The 16,389-nt window shown below is 40.6% G+C and overlaps 1 protein-coding gene across 1 annotated transcript in view; it reads right to left on the minus strand.

Moving 5' to 3' along the window:
• Window positions 1-3,485: 3,485 nt before the first annotated feature.
• The window catches only part of KCNK13 (potassium two pore domain channel subfamily K member 13), a 71,289-nt gene continuing 58,385 nt past the window's right edge, over window positions 3,486-16,389 (minus strand). Inside the window, exon 2 of the mRNA XM_054200018.1 lies at window positions 3,486-8,666. Within this exon, the coding sequence (XP_054055993.1) occupies window positions 7,774-8,666 (893 nt within the window). The 3' untranslated portion in view covers window positions 3,486-7,773. The remainder of the gene's footprint in view (window positions 8,667-16,389) is intronic.

Here is a 16,389-nt window from a genome sequence, read left to right on the forward strand (position 1 = left end):
ACCATCCTTTACTGAAGGCATCTGTAGAGAACATAAGTGTCCATGCAAGTTGCAGGCCAATTGAATGTACAAAAAGAGGTAGAATATCCCTTCCAGCTGCCGAAGAGTCAAAGACACTTCTGCTGCTCTCCATCTAAGTACCTGTATGTGACACTTTAATTCTAGCTTCCTAAAAACTGTCTTGCTACTTTTAGTGGAAGTAAGAATGAAAAATAATAAAAACACATCTTTGTCATTACATTTAATTGATGTGCTATGGCTCTGAATCCATATTGAGTAGAGAGGCGTTTGTTTTACAAGAATCCTTTCTTGACAGTGAGTCCACTTTTCAAGCACAATATTCAACAGAGGCAAACACCACAGTATATCGGACTAGGAGACGGATTTGATGAACTTAGACAAAGATGAATGGAAAGAAAAAAAAAGAGGGAAGAGAATCTTGCAGGTATGGACTGAGAGAAGAAAGTTGAGGGAAAGAACAAGCTGACACAGGCAGTCAGCACAGAGCAAAACCTGCCCTTGCAAAACTGCAGGAAGTTTCAGGGAAAATGTGGTATTTGTCAGTTTTTCAGCTGAGGAAACGAGTGACTACCAAACAATTCCTGGAGACAATAATCTGGAAACTTTCAATTTCAAATAAATCTTCCTTATAAGTAGAGTATTATTTTGTAGACCAAATAATGGTCCCTGGTGCAGAACACAGTACTGCATGAGTAGAATTAGCATTTGTACAGCTGGTGGTAAAAGCACAGCAAAAGGCTAGTCAGCATTTCTTCGGATGATTTTGGGAAGTGAAAGTAAGTCTTGTGAAAAATGGCAGATAAAGAGCCCAGTAGCCAAGTCTCTGTTGATTTCAGTGAAGCAGAATCAGTTCCCAAATCCAACGTGCAGAGCCAAGCCAAGATGGAGCCTAGGCCTGACAGACTGGCTGACCTTTTCAGTTCTTGCCATCTCTAATAAGACCGCCAACAATAATGATACCTAGGGATCAAAATACCCATCTGCTATGAGAAAAGCAGCCGCCTAGATGCTATTTACAAAGAAATGCGTCTAACTTAGCTCTAACTATTTGCCCAAATGCAAATGCAAAAGTGCTGTGACTTCCTCTTGGTACAGGCTGGTGGTCAGTATTTCATGAAAATGGCACTTTCAGCACACTGAGAACAGAGTGCGACACACAGAAGCTGCATCACCCAGCAAATTACAGGTATTTGCACTGAGATGGGCAGGAACTAGCTGGACCTGCTTTGGAAAAGGGTTTGGAGACTAGATGGCATCCAGAGGCCTCTTCCAGAGTAAATTATTCTGTGAATTTCTGAACCGGTGGTTCTGGACAGCTTTATCTCTCTTTACTTCTGGCTTTGTATGCTACATGCAGTCAACATGACACCCAGAGGTTAATAGCCAACAATTGCTGCTACTGCAGCAATATGGACTGTACTGGTCACAGAGGGTTTCCCCGACCATTGCAGAAATGAGAGCAATGGTGATTCCAGCCTTTTTAACGCTAACAGACTTAGCACGGCACCCACTCTTCAGACCATCAACTCATTTCCAGCACTTAGAACAGATAAACAAATCCAATTTTAAAGTTCTTTGATTTGAACTGTGACTATTCACTAATATGACCAAACCTCTTCGGTGAGCTGGAGAAATTAAACTCTGATGCAAACTTTGAGTTAGCAAAAGGAGGAGGATTTTAGCAGCTCCAAGCAGTACGTGTAAAGATTATGTAACGTTATTTTAATTTTCCTTTGTGTGCATCTTTTTCTTGTAAAGATATCAAAAAGCAAGGTTAAGTTTTCTCAGATAAGACCACAAACAGAAAACACTGTCAGTGTTCCATTGCTTTGACAGGGGGAATAGCTTTGAAAGACATTTCAAAAGATAAAGTTTGAAAACTAGGCCATCTTGCCTCTCTCTGGGAGCTTCTGCATGGACACCTAGTAGGAAATCCATTTGGAATCCAGAAACTGGCACACTTGGTTGGAAAGAGAGCCCGTTAATTCTAATTTTAATCAAACTTTCCCTTGATAAAAAGCTAGGCAAAAAAGCTGAGGAAAAAGATACTTCATTTTAAACAAATCCCGCTAGTATGCATCTCAAAATCTCTGTAAATTTATATTCTTTATTCTGTTATTGCAAATTACTTCAAATAATGAAAACTGTAGGCAAATGTTAGAGTGGAACTGTAGAAAAACAAAATATAAATTAGTGTACCTTTTCCACAAGATTGTTCTTACATTTACTAATGCTTTTAAAAGTCTGCAGTGACAGGGTTTTTCTCTGGTTTGATGTGAAGCACCTCTACAAACATGAGACATATCAAAAAGCTTTTGACTACTTGGACCTGAAGTGTCATTCTTTGTGTTCACACTGTGTTTCTCTTGAATCTGATAAAGAATAGGACTGTGTTGGTCCACTTAGATGATTGATGGCTTTAGCTTTCCTAGTGAAATGTGATCTTTTAAGCAGTAAGCACAGAGTATTGCATGGGCATTGTTGACAAGAGATGTTTGGAAAATAAGAAAGAGGCAAGGGATTGTATTCTTATTTCCTGGATTAAGCAAAACTCTACCGTGAAAGTTCTCAAATAGACAGATTGTACTGGTATATTTGGCAGTATTTTTAGCCCAGGGGAAAGACAACACTTGGTGATTCTCTGCAGCTTGTACATGAAATTGCGCGAAAGAACCGTACTACTTCTTGAAGAGTCCAAGGAATTACAGTATTAGCCAAATGTTAGTAACCTAACTCAAACCAACAGACGATGCAAGCTGTATTGATTGAAATGCTGACCCTTCTCTCAGCTAAGGTTCACTGACCTGCTCTTCCCAGAGCGGAGACATTGGCAGGTCACAGCAAACAGCTCCACTTCCACAGCTGTTGGAGAGGAGTCATCCAAACAACTGAATACCCTCCACCTCCAGAGGAACTTTATTCAAATAGAATGTTAATCAGAAAGCTTCTTCCCCCACTTGACCTCTTTCTCTTGATTAATTCAGTCTGAGAAATGGAGCTGGTTTGTTTTTCATGCCCAGCCCAACCTTCTCTTTGTTATTCAATTTATAAATGTGTCAAATATAATTAAAACTGGCAGAGGCCAAGATTAAATGAAACAAACTGTAAACATTGTTTGTGCTATTTGGTTGATGCAAAGCTTTCACTGTAAAAGGCTTTTAAATAAATGAATTCAGATTATTGTACTGCAGGACTGAAACCTTGCTCCAAGTGTTCGAACTTTTCAGGGACACTGTCAGGTCAGCTTAGATTCAAAACTTAAAACATGGCTGGGATTCTGAAATTGCCTAAGGGAATTAGGTACCTGACTTCAACTGAAAGTCAATGTATGATGGGAAGTGAATTGACTTACAGCAGGAATTAGATGCCTTTGAAAAGCCTATTCATGTCCTCACAAACAGAGGACCATGTCCTTCATGGAGATAAATTAATGTAACTCCTCTGTCACCTACATCCCCAGCAAAGCATCTGATACACAAATTTTACAAAACCTAAGACTAGCCAAAAAAACCCTAAGAGCTACCTTTACTTATTTGATTGTATTTTGGTTAGCACTAAATATTTCCTTTCAATATGCAATAATTATGTTATACAATAATGAGATTATTAAGGGGTGGCATAATTATAAACCCAACTTCCAAGAAATTAGTCCATTAAGTGCTTTCAGTTTCAGTCTGCCAGGCTGCAACTTGCATTTTAATCCACTGATTTTAGGGGTCCTCCAGACCTGTTGAGTGCAGATTCAGAGGCTCGGTACACCCAAGGTTTTCCCCAAAACATTTTTGCATTAAAAACCCCACACCTGTATCTCATTAGCTGTCATGCAAATTCATAGCAGGCATTGGGGAAAGTCAGTAATTTTGAAAGCAAGTTTCTGTCTTGTTGACTGAGATTTTAGTGCTAAGCAATATGTCATTAAAATTTAGATTCCACATCTTTGAGAATAGATTCCCCGGCTATTTGACACTATTTCGTCTAATTCCTCATGACTACTTTAAGTAATACAAGGAATGTGATGTTGTCTGTATTTTTATTGTATCTTATTTTTCACACAGGATGGGCATTTTTAACTCCTATGCTAGATTCTGTTTATTTTGGCACGTGTATGTTTACATCTCCACATCTTTCATGACTTTAATAAGCTGATGCTACATTATGAACTGAACTTTTTGGGATTTCTCCGTCCAATGCCATTAGAAAAAACAACTGTAGTAGTACCATTGGACTGGAGTCAGAAATTTCCCTTTCCGATCTTAAAGGCCTTCTTATTTATCCGCAAATATTCTCTAAGAATTCTACTGGTCTCCTAGGTAAAGCTACCTCACTCAACGTTCAGCATGGCTTCCAGAGGGGGAACTCAATGACAAAGTCAGAGGTCTTTTGGGGACAGGATGACATCATGATACAAGATGGCACAGTCACAGAATGTACTGGTCCTTCATCTCTGAAAAGGCAATTCATATCTGAACAGGGATGATTAGACAAAATTAGTGCACTTATTCCCTCTTTATCTTCAGCAGATATGAAATCAGATCACAAAGCCGCTGCAGAGAGCCTTGCAACTGGCAGGCTTGGGTCATGAGTAAGCCATTGCTTGAGAGAGTAGAGGGTCAGGACTGATCAACGAAGGCAGAGCTAGTGTACACCAAAGATCTCATACAGCCTCACTCAATCTGTTTGATCAAGACTACATATTAGTCCCTTGCTTTCACAGACATGGATGTTTTCAGATCTATTGAAAGTCGCTGATAAACATTCCTCTGTCGTGATAAGTAAGTGAGGCTTGGTATAACAGAGAATGGAAAGGAGCAATGTAACCTTCTCATGTCTTGGGAGCAGTTGAAAACATCCGAAGACCATCTTAAGGATCTGCTACTGGGATGTGTCATATTCTAAAAGCTAAATAATCAATGTTGAATTGACTACACAGATTGTAATGTTTTATGTATTTCCCTCAGCATATATGTTTTTCTCTCCTTCAATTTGTTTTCTCACCTATTTGCTATGAATATTGCCCTGTGTTTAGACTTCCAGAACCAAATTTTGAAAGCTAATTAGATATGGAAGGATTTGAGTGAAAATCCTGTATGGAACCCAGATCCTTCATTAATGATGACACAGAACTATATAATAAATGAACTAAAGAAACTTGCTTACTTTGGTTATTTGCCTAAGGTGATAATGTGCACTGCCTCAATCATGTGGAAAAGGGAGCAGTGTCGAGTAACTTCTGTGTTCAGCGGTCAGCAAAATATGACATTTGCAACTAAAAGTTACTAACTGTCATAAATGGAGAAGTGAGCTGCAGTTTTCAAGATCGTGGCTGTTCTGACCAGAATGAGAGCCCTGCTTAAGCAACAAGTCAAGTTCTAAACTCTTTCTGCTAGTTGGCAGCATGAGGAACGCTTCTGTAAGGATGAGATCTGGGGCTTACAGGCAGTGAACAGAGGCACTGCTGAACGAATTTGGAAAGAAGGCTTCACAGCAGTACTTTTCTCTTTTTATATCCAAGTATCTTTATTCAGTGAGGTTGAGACAGGGAAGGTCCTGGTAGAAAAAAAAAAAGCAATGCAATGGATCTTGGGTACTATAATATCACCTAAAATAATTCAGTAGCAATTTGTGCTAATGCATAACCCCCCCTCAGAAACAAGTCAGACTGCTTTTCTCGCCAAAGCTAGGGTTTGGGAGCTGATTTGGATTTTACATGGATGCAAATTATGAAGGGATACTATTAGGGATATTCCACTGCTGCACAGCTGAGTTGATATCAAAATTTGGACTAATGGCTTCAGCTTGGAGCTCTTCTTGTAACTAAGGACAGCGGGTTTGACTTTTAATTGGGACATTTTAACTGTAATATGCCAAAGAGAGTTTGCAATACTTTTCACTAGTTAAGTAGAGTTGTTTAATCTAGTATCTGGTTTTACTTTATTATATGAAAGGATTCCAAGAGGTATGTTTTTGTTTTCAAATTCAAATATTGCTTAATATGAGTATTAAAAAGTTATCCTACAGTATCAGGAACCTAAATAAAAGAACTTTTGGCCACAATGAAAAAACAGGGTATGATATTAATTAATACAAATTATACTGAAGAGGCTATCTGTATTGTTCCGAATGAGAGAAATTAGGAACTGCATACTGGTGTTTTAAATTCCCTAAAATTGTAGTATTCTGCAGGGTTTTCTAGCTGTGAGAAAAAATTTAATCCTGATGTCTCTACTGTTCTCTTGACGGGGAATTGGATCAGGTCCTTTGTGACCAATTCTGCTTATTTACACTTTCATATACCATTTTGCTTTAATGCACTGCATGGTTGAAGGAGAATCAGGAATTAAGCCCAGTCTTCCTTCAATTCTTGCTAGACTTTATGTTAATTTAACCCCTTATTTCTCCAGTTATCTAATACAAAGTCACTGTCATTAAAGATCACGTTGTTTCCTGTTTTCATGTTTTTCTCACTGTTATTATTCTCACCGAAGTCTCCTTTCTAGTCATAATGAACACTTGGAGCATTTCATTGAGAAAAATGAGGAGTTAAACATTTTCTATTTCCCTAATCAAGACCCTGTCATTATCATCACTGAAAGCCAGAAAAACAGGTGAAGAATGACAGAATTACATGAAAGGTAAAAAGGACACTGCCGAAGTGATTTTGTGATCACAGTCACTTATAATAATACACTGAATGTTGGCATGGCAATCTAATTGCATACTAAAGCCTGTTGCGTAAACTCAGTTACTAGTTGCATTACATAATGATGATGCTCAATTGCATCAGTCACAACTGAGCATAATATGAATAGAAGTTTGGAAAAGTCTCTGGTTGTTATTGTGGAATAATTCATACAACTCGTCAGTAGGACAGTTTTCCATTTAATTTGATATTTTTGAAACAGAAAGCCACAGTGATTCAATTCTAGAAGAAAAAGTAACCTAGAAAAAAAATCTCACGTTTTGCAAATGAAGAGAAGAAAACAAAAGTAGGATAAATTTTTATTCTATCACTTTTGACAGTATCCTTTTAAAGGGAAGACTAAATTAAATTCTAAAGACCAAATTCTCTTCTCATTGACATCACAATAGCTCCAGAGCAGTCCTAACAACTTTCATAGAATTACTCCAGATTTACAAAATATTAATGTCAGGAGAAGCTGGTTTTCCAAGCCTAGCTGTTTCACAACAGGAATACATTTTAAGAAGTGATATATAAAAGAAAGTAGTTTGTTTGTTTAATTCCATTAAATTAGATCTGCAATATCACAGAGAAAGGCTGATTCCTCTTTTTGTCTCAGATTAGCTACTTTCAAAAAACAGGTATGAGGAGCGTAAGACAGAAAGCTCAGAACAATCACTGAATTAAGAATGTGTTCAGTAGACACACTTGGTTTTTTCCCATAGCACAGACTTCTTATCCCGAAATCTGTATTTCACATAAATGGAGGAGAACAGGACATGGAAAACTGATCGGAAGGCTAAATTAAATTTCTCCTGCAGTGACCTGTGTGAGGAACAGAAGGAAGGTGAAGAAGGAAGGCTGAGACTGGTGTAATTCAAAGATCAAAGACACTAACTGACAGCCCCAAAAAAGCTTCAGAGGTTTTCCAACAGGAGGCATGCCGTTCACATCCATCCTACCCTCAGGCGACACTCTCTCCCTAGCTATTTCCACTTGATTCACGTTGTTTCTCTACTTGTTGAAATGGTTCACACTGTTTCACTGTTATTACTGTTATTACTGTTATTATTTTACCTATCCACACTTGTCTCTGCCAGTCTGTTATTCATAATTGCTAGGGCTCCAACCCCACCAGAGAATCCATTTTGCTTTGAATTAGAGCTCATTTGCCTCGGATAGCCATTAGCCGTTTCCGACAGCTGTTTCTGCATGATGGCCAGCGAGACTTTATTGGAGGCCAGGAAGTCTTTCATAGAGATCATCTCGCCTGACAGCCGGCGTCCGTCTGTGTCGCTTTCATTGACAACATCAGTCTCGATGGAGATGTTTCTCCGGCTGCGCACATTTCCCGGCATTACCACGTTCCTCCGTGAACGAAATAATTTTCTTTGGCATCTGTGACAGCACCTGCAGTCCAGCTTCTTTAATATCCAGTTTATGGATTGTTTGATGACGATAGAGATCACGTTAAATAAGGAATAGATGCAGCACACCCCCATGAGTATGAAGACAAAATTGCCAAAGCGGTAAAGGCCTTGGCTCTCGTATTTCATGTTCTGGCTACTGACCAGATCACCAAAACCAATGGTACTGAAGGCCACGAAGCAGAAGTAAAGCGAGTCAAAGTAACTCCACCCTTCAATCGGTGTGTACATTGCAGAGGCACAGCAGGAAATTATGAGCGATGCTACACATAAAATCAGCATGACGTAGTACACGGAGGGCTTCCAGCCTGCCAGGCTATCCACCTCGGAGGTTCCCGAGCCCCGCCGGCCATTGTGAGGGAGGACCCCTTTCCTCCTCAGCTGTCTTTCGTGGCAGGACTTCATGACGTAGGCTATGACAGTGATCAAGCGCTCCAGGAACAGGTTAAAGAACAAAATGGTCCCTGCACATCCTATAAGGCCATAAAATATCAGAAAAATTTTGCCTCCAACGGTGGCTGGGGTGGTCATGCCAAACCCTGGAAGAAAAAACAGAACAGTTGAAAAAAATAAACCTGTAGCTATCGTGTCAGGAATTTTGTCACATGCAAAACTGAAGAACTGGCAGCAAATCCCTCTTGTACAGCTCAGCTCTGGGAAAAAGAGAGGACACTCTCCCCAGCTGTTACCCACTTGTGCCTGACCATGTCCCAGCAGTAAGGGGAAGGAAACTCATGCCAGCATTTCCTCCAGCATCAGAATGAAACAAAAAGCAGAAGAAACCACACTGGAAAGAAAAGAGAGTTTAGTGGAGGTCTGAATTTTGATCTGGTTGCTAGGCCCGCTCCATCATCCTTTGTGCCTTGGATCACTTCCAGGCTTCAGGGTTATCCCACCCGCTTCCTTCTCTCTGATGCTGTTCTGCATCATGGGTCTGCCCCAGGGGTGGCTCTTGCCTTGCAGGGTTCCGTCCCCACCAGATCTTTGTAACCCTGAAAGGTTACCTGAAGGTGAAGGTGAAATTTTTCTGAATCTCACTTAGCTCCTGCCATAAGCGTGAGTGGCACATCAGCCAGCACCCAGCACCCACCGCAGCCTGGCTGGGGAAGCCCAGGCTGGAAGTGCTTACCGGAGGAATCAGCCCCTCATGGGGGTCCCTAGCAGATGTTAGAGCTGCCCTGTGTCCAACCCTGATGCCTGTCACCCATTATCAGCCCTCTTTTAAATCAGCATTGCTGAAGTTTTCCTATTTCTCTGTGTCCCATTCCACAGTCTGTATGTGAGTCTTAACAAAAGTCTCCTCCAGTCTCATTCCCTCTTGTGGGATTTCTCAGGTCAGAGGTGCTTCAGTCTTCTCTCAAATCCCTCCCGTCTTAAAGCCTGCAAATAGCAATTTTGTTTTGGTTAAAACTATTGATAAGACAATCTTGTTTTAATAAGATATTACTAAAGAATAAAAAGTATGTCCAGAACATCATTGAGCAAATTGCAGTAATACCCATGATAAATAACTTTGCTGCTGTTTTATTAGGATTAATAAGGGGTTACATAACTGACCAATTAAGCCAGGGCAATCTTGCCAAGAGGATAGAAAAATCATGTTGTACACAAGACACTGTTATTTGTTTCCCTCTTTTTGTAATTCTGAGATGCTAATTATGAAATAGAGGCATTAGGCTCTGTGAAATAAAGGAAATAATATGCGGTGTGATACCCTTGTGCTTGGAAGACCGCAGTGTGAAGAGACCATGTTTCCAACAGCACTGACCTGCACTCATCTTCCCTTCACTAGAAACCTGGTACCAGCACAGATTCCTCTCTAACAATGCTCTTGCCTCTCATGGTTAAGTGACAGCTCTCACCGTCACCCCTCCGGCATGGCCCCGTCGTAGCAACAGCCCCAAGCGTGGGCTTTCGAGAGTGTCCGTGTCTTCATCTGCATCCACAGCTAAACCTCAGCATCCAGACGACTTACAGGAGGCTCAAGCCTCCTCATCAAATTTCTGTGCTAGAGAGAGCTGGGCTGCAGCTCTGCCCTGTGCGGAACAGCACCATGAGACAAACCACATAGACAAAACGTTCTTTGTGACAAGAATGTTTTGCCATTGTTCCCCTTGGCACTCAAATGTTCCCACTCACTTCCTACCTTCCCCTTCTGCTCCATGACCTGATCCCCCTATAATCCTAGTTTTGATCCTTATTTTCTGCACAGTCTGGTTTATATGCAAGTCATGACCTCCACCCTGTGGACAGACCCGTAAAGACTGACGGACGATGGGAACCGCTCTGCAGCTGGTGGCATCTGCCCAAAGCAGACGGTGGGGAGGGCGGTGGGGGCTGACATGTCCCTGTCCCACCCTGCGCTTTGAAGAAGAGAAGTGGCTGCAGGCTGGGCAGAGGCGGAAAGCTGGGTAAGGGCAAAGGGCATCTCTCACAGCATAAAGCAAATGCCTTGGGAAGCGAAACGTAGTTCAGGGTCACATCTCTGGTGTGGCATTATGCCTCTGGGCTGCTTCCCACAGGCCCCTCTCGGGATCCTGCTGCTGGCATCATGGCCAGAGCCTGAGCTCCTCACGTTCCTTTGTTTAGTCGACTGGATTTTGTCTTTCAGCTCAGTTGTGTGGGTAAAAACCCACTAGCAAAGCCTTTACAAAGGCACCCATTGGGGGTTGGACTAGATGATCTTTAAAGATCCCTTCCAATCCAAACTATTCTATGATTCTATGAATCTATGATTTTGAAACAGGCATGATGGGAAATGCATGATGAGCTATCAATACCAAAATATGCGAAACATTGATTCAGAGAGGCAATGAGGCTCTGACTGTGTCTCCACCCCTTGTCAGCTCCTCCTCTTCAGCAGAGGCACTGTTTTGACCTCCTGGAGTAAATGTAATTTTTTGTTCATTTTTCTATTTACAAATCTCAATATGTAGTAATCAATAGTAACATTTCCAAAGAAGCACTAAAATGAAAAGCCTAAAAGCAGCATAAAAATATGAATTTAACAAGTATTTTCCTTCAAAGATTATTTGTCTTAAATGAGCTATAAGCTTTTAGTTCCAGAAATAATTTAAATTCTTGAAATGCTTTGTGTTTCCACGTATTGGGCCACACTATGCCTGGTTAACTTTCACCATCACAGTATTACACCTGGGATTAATTTGGGATGCTCTATTATAGAATAGGCGTTGTTTGACAGTAAGTACATTTTTCTCCAAATGGGCACATTTGAAATATTCATAAATCCAAGTAAATTTGGTGAATTGTTTCAGCCAAGAAACGCAGGAGGGCAAATTTGTAAAAGGCTGAAACAGTTGAAATGAAACTAAATGTTCTCTTTTGGCATTTTTGTTATAAAACTTTTCATTTCGATTTATCAATCACCTTTTGGTTAAAAAAAAAATTCAGTTGGAAGTAAAAAGAACGGAAAAAAAATGCTTTGAAAAATCTTTCAGACTTTTAAAGTTTCATAAACTTGAAGTGGAACACAACATTTCACCAATGATCAAACCAAACCTATCAAAAATTTCATTATATTTTATCCTTCTGAAAGACCTAAAACAACTCTGTTCCTATACAACTTCAAATCAAGTTTTTTTTCTGTTTTTTCCCACTGGTCATCAAATGAGAAATGCACTGCTTGTTAATTTCTACTAAAAAGTGAATTATTTCAAAAACCTTTCTCATACAACAGCCCTGCGAACACTAGCTGGAAGTAAATTGTTATCTTTGGTGGGATCTACCTCTTTTTTCCCCCCAAATTTCTGTAAGGAAAAATGTGGCTTATTCATGGACAAAAAGGTAGGGCAATAGGATTTGCTCTTGTTTTAGTAAAATTACTGATGATCTTGTGCTGTGCAAACACAGAGGCTCTGTAAGCCAATTCTTCCATGAGGTCAGTGAAAGCTCTCATACCAAAACTCTCCTGTGTAACCTAAGGACCCCAAAATAAGCCTGTTTTCTCCGTGCTGGGATCACACACGTTACTCGAGCATCAGAGGAGCCGTGAGCTGTTCTCTCTGAGAGCAAAGACAACCCTTAGCACAGCAATGTCTGTCCTAGGGGCAGGTATCTCCGTAAGTCCTGGAGGTATGGACATATCTCCCCATGTCCCCTCTGTGTCCTGGACCTGGTCAGGGCTTGCGGTTGCTCCTTTGCGCGGAATGACGTGAGCGAAGGCTGGCGCAGAGCTGGGTGACATCTCCACATGAACCTGAGACATGCACCCAGAGCTGGTAGCTGCAAAGTGCACCTGTGTTCCCCCCCCAAGACACAGCATTAGTGCCTCACCATGTATTTTCCAGAAGATTGATGAGACACTATCAAAAGCTGTATTTATCCCCTCTCTTCCGTTTCAGATACTCTACAGGGCAAGGGACTAAAAAAAGTCGATTCCCTACTTTGCTTGTAAAATGCCTTTTTTTCCTTCCACTATAGAAAGGGAGAATGGAGTCTGGGGTGCCACTACAGCATTTGAAAACTGAAGTATTGCAGCATTTAAATATTTTTTTTTTTTTGCAAAAATGTAATGTGAAAAAATGCCTGGCAGGTCTCTCCGTAGCAGCTGAGAGTTCCTCTGACATGCCACATGAGATGCTGCCTACCCAACAAACTGAACCAGAGAGCAACAGGCCACGAGGTACCTGAATTGCTGTTGATATGCTTGATTGAGGATGCATTTTTAATCCAAAATATTTAAATTTGCAGCTCAAATATGTCCGTTGAAGTCTTGGCACTATGGTAGGACACCTATTGCTCTGTCTATTGGTGTCTTTCTCCAGTCCCTGCACCATCCCAGGAGAATCGCGCTTCCCCTGCCTCCTGTTGGGGTACCTCAGAACCGGAGCAGCAGCCCCCATTTCCACACCCGTGACCTGTACAGTGCATACTACAGTTGTGTAGCTAAGCCTTCCTAGTTGCTTGGCTTTTCTTACAGCAAAAATGATGGGTTTAGAAGCAATTGCCATCTTTTTGCTTTCCACCTACTGCAGGCGTGGTCATCCCGGTTCTATCTGCCAGCTGAAGGGTGTCAGCTGCCCTGGGATTAGAGACCTCGGGCGAGCAGGACCAAGCTGCAAGGACACAGCATCGCCGTACTGGGTCAGACCGCTGTCTTTGACAGTGAAAGAATATGCGAAAATGTGAATAGGGAAGAAAATACAAACAGAGTGATCTTTCCCTGGGGTATCCTCCCAGCTCACAGAAACCACCAGTTTAGATGCGCTGAGGACATGACGTTTAACAATTTGATCATCAATCTTGTCAAATCATTTTTCAAATCATTTATACTCTTGGTATCCATTAAAGCTGAGGCAGTAAATTCCACAATGTAATTATGCTTTGTGAAAAAGAAGCCTTTGTCTAACCTGCTGCCTGACAATTCATTTCAGACTTCTCACTTTTTGCAGTTAGCTGTAGCAATCATCATTCTCCACGCACATTCTCCCTTTACCTTCCCCCTTCTGATTTTACAGACTTGTATTATTTCCTTCTCTTTCATTTCTTCCCCAGTCTGAGGAAGTCTATCACATTCATTCTCTGGTTTTCAGCTTGCTAAGACATACTTCTAACCAGCCCTATTACCTTTCTTGTTTCTTTTCTACCTTAATAGTCTTTCAAAGATAAAGGAGCAGGACCAGAACCATATACAGTATTCGCAATGAAAAAGTACTTTGAATTTATGCAGGGCATACTGATGTGTTGTGCTTTGCTCTCTTTTTCATAGGAATTGCTATTGACCACTGAACTGATATTTTCAGCAACCTATCCACAGCCGGTCCGAGCTCCCTTGATGGCTGTCTTGGAGCTCTTCAACGTCTGACCGTAGTTACATCTGTCTTTTTCCGTGTACATTACTTTGCGTTTGTTACCACTGAATTTCATCGCATTTTTTTACTTAATTATTCAGTAAGATGAGATCCTTCTACAGTTCATTATAGTCCTGAATACTTCTCTGTCCTAAGGAAATGTTGTTATCTATTTATTTAGCTCTTTTCTGACATTGTTTGTGACTGCTGAAATGTGCAGGTGTCAGCAAAGAGCCTCAGAGGCCCTGTTGCTAATCTGCTTCCATTTTGAAAACCCAATATTGATACCTAGACTTTTCTTCTATTCTTGTTAAACAGTTATTTATCAACAATAGGACTCCACTTTTCATCCCATTAGAGTTTTATTTCTTTAGAGGCTTTGATGAAGATATTTGTGAGAAAGCTTTTTGAATGTGCAGGTACGCTGTCATTTTGTGAGACGTGACTTCCTTCTACAAAGGCTGTATCACTTTTTTGAGCATCCCGACTAATTGTATTCTTGTTTACACTTTCCTAATGTGCCTCTGTGGAAAACAGACTTACTGGCCTATTGCTTCTAGGAACATATTTGCAGCCTTTTATAGAAATTGTTGCTACATTTGCTATCTTTCCTTCTCCTTGCACCAAACCCTATTTTAGGCTATAAACCACACTAAGTTAAGCAGCCGTTTCATGTTTGACTTCTTTTATAAGTCCTTGAAAGCACAAAAAACTTCAGTCCTGGCAGTTGGAAAGAGATTACTCAGATATGAGAAATAGAGAAGAAACCAACAGTCAAATATATAGAAGGGAAATGACTTAGCGAGCAATTAGCGCAGCAGTCTGATCCATACAGCGTAACAGTGAAAGAGAAACAAGTTCAACTGGCAGCCCGGGAATCAAACACAGAATGAAATTATGAAATCGTACAAAAGAGGAAATAAAAGCAGTGGCTGACACTTGGAGATTATTTGAAAATACAAGATCTCTTCTTGTGATGCAGAAATAAAAACAGGAAACAACTGCAGGGGAAAAAAAAGCTAGCAGGTTTTTTTTTTATGGTATTAGAGAATGCTGATGAAATTTAGTGAACTTTTTTTTACAAGTTGGGTGACATTTCCGGAAAAAGCCTAATTTCAAGTAAAAATTGAGATTATAGTTAATCAAGTGGGAATCACATCATTCTGAGTTGGGAAAATTGAATGTTTTTAAGGTACTGAAACATGTTTCAATTGATTTGTTAGATATGTCTGCAGATATGGCACTATATTATCACCACTGATAGATACGCATGACAAATTCTAATTTACCAGCCCAGCAATGAAGAAAGCCTTTTTGGTAAAAATTTCAGATTTCTACTCTGAAATCAGTATGATACAATTTGCCTGTGTCGCATGATCCATTGACTACTATAAACTGGTGTTACCTTTCCTAACATTCAGCTGAACTGAGCAACTACATTCCTTGTAGCTTCAATTTTTCCTTCGACTATTGTGGTTTGGTTTTTTTCATATATAGCTCAAGCAAGAATTCAGATTTGTTTGCTGAATATTCATCCTAACTCTGAATTTCTCTGTAGCAGAGCTACATTTTCAGACGTTGCAAGGAATTTAAACTCCAAATAGAGTCAATAAAAGTTTTCTAAAGCGCTGCACACCTCCTACGCAACACAATTTTGCAGATTTTGTCTTGGCAGCAACACTTCTAATATGAAGACTCTCACCACAAAGTGCTCTAAAATCCACCTGTGTGTTCAGGTTATATTGTGTGCATATTCCAAGAGCATACAGGTTACTTATACAAAGGAACAATTAAAAAGTGCAAACACATTGATAGTATAATATAACCATGCTTCATGATTTCCTGAAGCAAGTACTGGGTGTAATCAAAGAAAAGCAAGCAGCTGTTAATTCTTATCAATAGCCAGTTTCATAAGAAGAACTGATGTTCAACAGGAAGTTCTCCTAAAGCAGAAGGTAAATATTGACTAACATTAAGCAAATATTGGTCTCAATCTACCAGTAGCATGCTTATATTGAAATCTAACAAGAGGAAACAGGCATCACTTTTCTATAATTAAGCAACTCTACAATCTAGTCTCTCTATTTTCTTTTCTCAATACCTTGATGCATCAGCCTCTGAAAATCCAGAAAAGCTGAATTAAAATGAGCACCAGCCTCCAAAAGCCAGACCCCTGGGACTTGGCTATGCAGCCGTCCCGCCCAGCCCTTCTCACTCTGCCCAGGTCCCCCAGCCCCGTCACATCCCCGTTCCACAGACACGTCCAAGGGGGCACGGCCCAGGGGACTCCTGGCATGTCACACACACAACACACAGCCTCAGGGAATCCAGCTGCCTACTCCAGGCTGGTTTTAGATAATTTCATCTTTTCTATTGTAAACTACTCCAGCACTACCAATTGCTGTAAGTGTTTCTCCTGGATCTTTACCCACGCTGATGTCCCTTTGCCTGG

Source organism: Rissa tridactyla, chromosome 4, assembly GCF_028500815.1.
Source record: "Rissa tridactyla isolate bRisTri1 chromosome 4, bRisTri1.patW.cur.20221130, whole genome shotgun sequence".
Lineage (NCBI taxonomy): Eukaryota > Metazoa > Chordata > Aves > Charadriiformes > Laridae > Rissa > Rissa tridactyla.